This window comes from Entamoeba nuttalli, assembly GCF_000257125.1.
Source record: "Entamoeba nuttalli P19 unplaced genomic scaffold asmbl_3536, whole genome shotgun sequence".
NCBI classification, from domain to species: domain Eukaryota; phylum Evosea; order Mastigamoebida; family Endamoebidae; genus Entamoeba; species Entamoeba nuttalli.
In genome coordinates, this window is record NW_008576154.1 from 1 (window position 1) to 7,595 (window position 7,595).

Below are 7,595 nucleotides of genomic sequence, written 5' to 3' on the forward strand. Positions count from 1 at the left end.
AAGTTCACCTCCTTCAACTTTTTTTCTTTTCTTTTGTTTTTCCTTTTTCATTCTTTCTTTTTTAGTTCATTATTATCTTTTCTTTTTTGTGCTTTTTTTTATCCAAAAACAAAAAAATTTTTATTAAAATAAATTATCTTTTTAGTTTGTTATTCATTGCTGTGTTTTTAATTTAATTTCTTTTATTTAACTTTTAATTATGTTTTATAATCAATTAAATAATGTAATGATCATCATATTAAATTCAATTTATTTATTACTGTTATTCTTTTAATATGAATTATTTTTTTTTTCATTTTCATTGGACTATTAATGTAATTATTAGTTGTATTTTAACTATTATAAATTCATTCTTTCTATTTTTTCTCGTAATGAAATTAATTATTATTTTCAATTACATTTAAGTTAAATAGATAAACATTGTATTTATTTTCATTATCAAAACTATTTATAATTTTATTTATATATCTGTTGTTTTATTTCAATTTAAAACATAAACTTCTAATTTTCTTTTGATTTCTTTTTTTGTTTAAAAAGTTGTTTAAGTCATTACATCAATTTTTTAAGCAATACTATTTTATAATGAAAAATAGTATTTTTTAATTAGTGAATGATAACTGTACTATACAATTATTCATTAAAGATTTATAGAGTTTATAATGAATTCATTTTTAAGACAACTTAATTTTCTAATACATTTGAAAAAATTATAATTTGATTTTCATTATCAATAATATTTTTAAAGAAGAAGATAAAATGAGATGTAATGATTTTTATTTATATAATAAAAGATATTTTCAAAACAATTAATATAAAAAATAGAATTTTAAATTTTAAAGAAACTATAAATTTAAATAATAAAAAATGAAAATTAAATTAGTTTAATGATAATTTTTTAAGTTCATGAACTATTTCGTCCATAGTAAATCTATCAGCTGAACAATGTTCCCAAGAATTAGAAATAATATCATACATTTGTTTAGACATATCTGAAGGTTGAGGAAGTCTTCTACCAACACAAACGAATTTTGAGATAGACCAAGGATAAGGATATTCATTAAGAGGGTAAGGTTCATTTAAAGTAAGAATAGCGAACATAGTTAAAGCAAAAGCATAAACATCCGTTTTATTAGTAAATTTTTGACCAGTAAAAACTTCAGGAGCAATATAAGTAGGTCTTTCAGATACTTCAATACGATGATTAAAGAATTTTTTATAATTATAATGATAACCAAAATCAGTAATTTTAACAAGAGATTGATCGTTAATATTAGTACTAATTAATAAAATATTTGAAGGTTTAATATTATAATGTAAATAATTTTTAGCATGAAGAATAGCAATTCCTTTTGAGGCGTCTAAAATAATTCTTTGTTTTAATACAGAATTAATAGAATTCTTTTTAGAATTAATAATATCTTGTAAAGTTCCTAAAGGAGCAAATTCAGTAATAATAAGATGTATATTTTTTAATAAGACTTTACCAATATATTTAGTTAAATAATTACTTGATGGAAATGTTTCTAAAATATTTAATGGTTCTTCATATATTTTTTTTTCTTCAATTCCTAATTCAAAACATCCAATATTTCTAACAATTACTGGTATATTATTGTATATTGCCTTACTTATTGTTATTTCAAAATTTGCTCTTAACACATTTTGATATTGAATTAATTCTGGATCAATATTATATGTTTCTATTGTATTTGCTTTAAATTTAAAATTTAATTCTCCTTTTTTATTATTATTTTCTTTTATAATACATTTAAATTCTTGTTGAATATTAAATGAACAATATGGCATAATTAATACATTTATTAAACAACACATTTTTGATTTAATCACAACATTATTTGGAATAAATTCTATTCTATATCTTTGGTCTTCTTTTATTGTAAATTGAATTTCTACTGTTGTTTTTCCTTTATTTCCAATATAAAATCCTTTTGAATATTCTTTATTTAATTCCATTTTGTCATTAAATTCAATTATTGTTGTTTCACAAACAATTGTTGGTAATATTGGATATGTTTGTAATTCAATATTACAATGTTTTAATGGAAATATTCCAGTTGCTCTTGTTATTTCAAGATGTCTTTGATATCTCTTATATAATAAATAAACTACAACTCCAATAAGAATAATTATATTTATTAATATTATTATACTTATAATTATTGCTGCTATTTGTCCTCCTTCTGCATATTTTTCACATGAAATTCTTGTATAACTTAATGCGTACCATTTATCACATTTATCACAATATCCATCTATGGCTTGTTTACAATGTGGTATTGTTGAATAATGTACACATCCTTCTTCTTTCATTATATATTCTTCTGGACATTTAATACATTTATTTGAAGTAATATTACATACTGCACAATTAGGTTTAATTGAATTACAACTTAAACATTCTCCATCTTTATTATAATATCCAATTTCACATTTAATACATCCTGTTTTACTTATCTTTGTACAATGATTTTTATTAGCTTCTTCTAAGGAAATACATTTTGAATTATTTAAATAATATCCTTCATTGCATAATGAACAAATATTATTTGATGTACATTCTTTACATTTAGAATCACATTTTGTACATTTTAATGTATCAAGATAATATCCACTTTCACATTTAATGCATGATAATGTTCCATAATGTTCACAATGTTCTGTTGTTAATGAAACACATGTTGAATTTATTAATTGATATCCATCTTCACAAACATCACATTGTTTTTCATTAGAACATAACTTACAATGTTCTAAACATTGTTCACATTTTACTCCATTTGGATAATATTTTGGAATACATCTATAACAAATACCATATAAACTTGATAAACATTTTATGTCTTGTTGATTTGATACACATTTTTTTCTTTCAGGTAATTCTACATAAGACTCTTTGTTTGTACAACTTGTACATAATCCATTATAATCTACACTTTTACACGTTGAATCATATTTTGTACATGTTCCTGTTGTAATGTCATAATATTCTTGTTCATTACATTCAATACATTTATTATCTTCGATAGTTTTACATTTAGATAATTCTTGACTTCTACACTCTCCATTAAATAAAATATCTTCTTTTTTTTCACATTGAAGACATTTTCCTCCTTCACAAATTGAACATCCAGTTATACATTTATTACATTTATTAGGATTTGAACTATCAAAACTATATCCTTTTGAACATGATATTTGATATGTAGGAGAAACTATATCAACTCCCTCTCCAGTAGTACATTTATTATCATCAAATCCTTTACTATATTTAAGTTCAAAATTACAAATATTACATACCTCATTATCCTTCATAGTGTGACAACACTTACATGATTCATCACATTTTGTGTCACATGTCTGTCTATCACTACTTCGTTTTCCTTCTTCACAAAGAATACATAATTCATTTAAATAAAAAGAACAATCACTAACATCAATACAACTTGTTCCTTCAATTTTTTTATTATTAACACATTTAAAACATTCTTTCGAATTTCCTCTTAAACATCCTGGTTGTAATGCTTGACAACTTTGACTACCTAATCTGTCTCCTTCAACATAATATCCTTCTTCACATTCTTCACAATATCCATTTACTAAATAACTACAACGTTCAATTGGGTTTCTTTCATCGCATATTCCATTTGAATTAGCAGTAATATCCCCACAAATTAGACATGAGAATACATTATCATTTAATTGTCCAACTGTACAATAATTATTTAGTGATGAAACAACAATAACCCCATTATTTGTAACTTTTTTAAGACTAAACACATTGCTCTTTGCAATTGTAATACTACTAAATGTATATTGTGAAATTGATGATAAAACATTGTTTTGAGATGTAGATTTTAAAGTAAATCCAGGAATTGCATCTACTTGAATAAAATTTGAATCTCCATTAATAGTAACAATTGCATCAGCTGAACTTGATCTAATAGTAAATGTATGTGATTTTGATTCGAATGTAATAGATGATTCTACAGTAAATTCTGTAATATTGTTTATAACAGAAATACTTGTTGATGACGGATCAATAGTTATAGTACAAGAAATGTCATTAGTTTTCTTACAAGGACAAGAATAATCAATATTAAGATTTGATGAAGATAAAACATATTTGTTAGAATTAAAATAACATGAATGTGATGAAAGTCCAATTTTATTACAGTCTTTAAAACCAGTTGGTAAAACAGCTTGTCCATCACAAGAAACTTTAATAGGATCTGTGACTTTTCTACTTTTAGTTAATAAAATAATTTTATTTGAAACTGATGAAAGAGCACCACTAATAGAAATTGGTATTTCTGAACGTTCTAAAATAAATAAAGGGATTGTATTTAAAGAAGAAACAGTTTCTATTTTTTCAATCGAAAGACTTGTAACAGTTGGTTTAAGGATTAAAGACCCTGAAGTGGTTTCAGTGACTTTTTCTAATTGAACATTATTATAATTGAATGTAATAACATTTGAAGGTATAATACTAAATTTATTTAATGCTCCATTAATAATTGTAGGTGATTGAAGAATTAAAATTGGAATAGATTCAGATGATGGATTAATACTATTTATTTGAAGTTCAGTTGTGCCTTCAATAATTAAAGTGGATTGATTTGTAATTTCTAATGTAGAAATTAAGTTAAAATTACTTAATGAAAGATCCCCATTAATAGTCAATGTTCCTTCAATACTAGATACAGTAGAAGCAGTTACTCTTGAAATAGTGTTTGGTATTTTAATAGAACATTCTGAACCACTACAAGGACAATATGAATTGATAAAATTTGTTGGATAATTAATTCCATCCATTTCACATTCAACAGCTTTATTAATTGACTCCTTAGGACAAACTCTTAACAAATGTTCCAGTCCAATTAATGAATAATCCCCAAAACTTTTTACTTTTGAATCATAAATAAGAGAAGAACCGACTAATTCAACACAAGACTGTAAAGGAAGAGCAAACGTAATAGAAGAAAGATTTGTTAAAATTAATGGAGAAGAAATAAAAATTGGTTTTTGGTTAAGATTAGAATAATCTTCTAAAATATTAAGTGTTTTTATATATAAATTTCCTTTAACTTCAATAGTAACTCCTTGTTCAATATTAACTTCATCACAATATAATTCAGTATCAATTGTATATGTTCTATCAGCAATAAAAGTACATATTTTAGCATTATGTCTTAATCCTTTAAGAGTTCTGTAACCATTTCCAGTAAATTTAATATTATTCCAATACCTAATAAAGTTATTTCCATCATAAGTGCTTTTACTAATGATAAGATCTAATTGACTTGTTGGTTCTTTTGAAACCTCTTCACAATCAAATTGTTCAAAAATTGTTTCTGTTTCAACAGTACATTTACAACCTAAATAAGAATCACTACCTTTATCCCCTGGACTTTTAACAAATCTTCTTATTGTATCTACTGTTCCACAAGTTGGTAAAACTTGAACAATTTTCTTATTTGATGTTTCAATAGATTCAAGTTTTTTTGCATCAATTTCATTAACAGCAGATGCAAATAAAATAGTATTATCATCAATATATTCATCAATCATTACTTTTTCAAATGTTAATTTTTTAAAATAATAATTAGCTGCAGTTTCAAATATTAATTCACCAGTAATATTTAAACCACCATACACTTTAAATGAAAATGATGGTAAAGAAAAGTCTGAATTAATTGTTAAAAAATCAACTCCATTAGCTGTTATATCTAACGTTAATGATTCCATTCTTTGTGGAATAAGAAAGTCTGACCATGTAGTTGTATTGACTGTATCAAATTCTACATAAACATTTTCAATATTAAGAGAAAAATCATATAAATAAGATAAATAGTGACAGTCTGGATATTTTAAATTACCACTTGTTTTAATTTTTGGTTCTTTAGAAACTGGTTTACAAGAACAATCATTATAAGAACCTTTTGACCAATAACATTGAACATATCTTTGAATTGAATTTCTTTCACAAATAGAAATCATTTTATAATTTCCATCATTTACTCCAGCACCTCCAATATAATACGATGAAAATTGATAAATACAATCTTTAGTAACTGATTTCCTAATTGTATTAATATATGGCTTGCTTGTTGTTTCAAGTGTATTATGAGTAGTATTAATACCATTAAAAAATACAAATGGTTCTGAATTCGTTCTCGTTAATTCGAATAGTTCATATGATTGAGTATAAATATATAATGGAAAACTAGTTTTTGCATTAATTTTAGTAAACCCCCACGCTTCATTTTTATATGCAAAGAAATATACAAAATCTGATTCAATATTTTCATTAGAAATACTCCATGAACATTTAATTGCTGTTTCTCCTAATGAAATTGATTTTAATCCATGACCTTTTTCAAATATTATTTGTGTTGTTTTTTCCAAATCATTATTTACGAGTTGTTGTCTAATATTTATTGTATCGTTATTAATTCCTGCTGATGTTCCACTTCGAAATGTATACATAGGTGGTATTCCTGAATCTATTATTATTTGTGATGGTGTTATTAATTCACATATATTTGGTTTTGTTGGTGTTCCATATCCAAGTAATGTATTATTACTTTTAATATAACAAATATCAAACCCATTGATTCTATTAACAAAACTGATAAATAAAGTCAGTTGGATAATTGACTTAAGACACGTTTTAATTCTCATTTATCAAATTAAAATCTTTTTGAGATTATTTCTTTTTCGTTTCACTGCTCCTCCTTTTTTTTCTTCTCCCCTTTCTCTTCGTTTAAATTTATATTTCTTTTTTTTTCATAGTATTTTTACTTAATACTTTAAATTTATTATTTCATTATAATTTATTATTTATGTATTTTGGATTTGAATCTTTCCTTTTTTGAACTAATTATCAAAGTTGAAAAATCTTCTGACTTTTCCTTTTTCCGTAGAAATCAAAAAAGTATTTCATTTTTATTTTTAAATTATTTTTTTTTCTAAATGAGGTATAAGTCAAACTAAACCGAATTGATAATAAAACTATTCGTACTAAAAATAAACTATTTGCTAAATAAAACAATTCTTATTCCTCAGTAAGATAAACGGCATTATACAATTCTCTCATTTTAGATAAAGCTCTTTCTTTATTATTTTCAATACTCTCTGTTATAATATTACATCTAGAAAGTGCAATTTCCTCTATTTCTTTTCTTATTTTTTCATCGAATCGAAATTGACTTAAAGAATATCCAACAAATTTCTTGATAGTTGTATCACTTACCTGAACAATGTGCATAGTCTCTAATAATGATTTCATACTAATTTTGATTCTTTGTGTCTCTTCATCTCTAAACCTATCTTGTTGTTCTTTATTAAATAAGTTCCATCTTGATGGAAGATCTAACCCATACACCTCTCTATATATAAGTTCTTTGTCTATACAACAGAGTTTTGTAAACATGTTATTCCATACATCCATTTGGTTCCAAATATCTAGTTCACTTAATAATGGAAGTAAGGTAATTCTTTTTTTCCCTTCAATCTTAAAGTATAGTTTCGATGATTCAATAATATGTTGTGGTGTCATATAGTCTTTTTGAGAA

At 24.1% G+C, this 7,595-nt stretch overlaps 2 protein-coding genes across 2 annotated transcripts; both read right to left on the reverse strand.

Annotated features, from left to right (window-relative positions):
• Positions 1-876: 876 nt before the first annotated feature.
• On the reverse strand, positions 877-6,702 carry ENU1_072400 (non-specific protein-tyrosine kinase; the record flags this gene model as incomplete). Its single annotated transcript, XM_008858452.1, has 2 exons — positions 877-6,182; positions 6,246-6,702. The coding sequence occupies 2 exons, from the start codon at positions 6,700-6,702 to the stop codon at positions 877-879; spliced, it is 5,763 nt and encodes a 1,920-aa protein (XP_008856674.1).
• Positions 6,703-7,075: 373 nt separating this feature from the next.
• ENU1_072410 (DENN domain containing protein) lies at positions 7,076-7,579 on the reverse strand (the record flags this gene model as incomplete). The annotated part of the gene is made up of 1 exon (XM_008858453.1): positions 7,076-7,579. The coding sequence occupies one exon, from the start codon at positions 7,577-7,579 to the stop codon at positions 7,076-7,078; it is 504 nt and encodes a 167-aa protein (XP_008856675.1).
• Between the last annotated feature and the right edge of the window lie 16 nt (positions 7,580-7,595).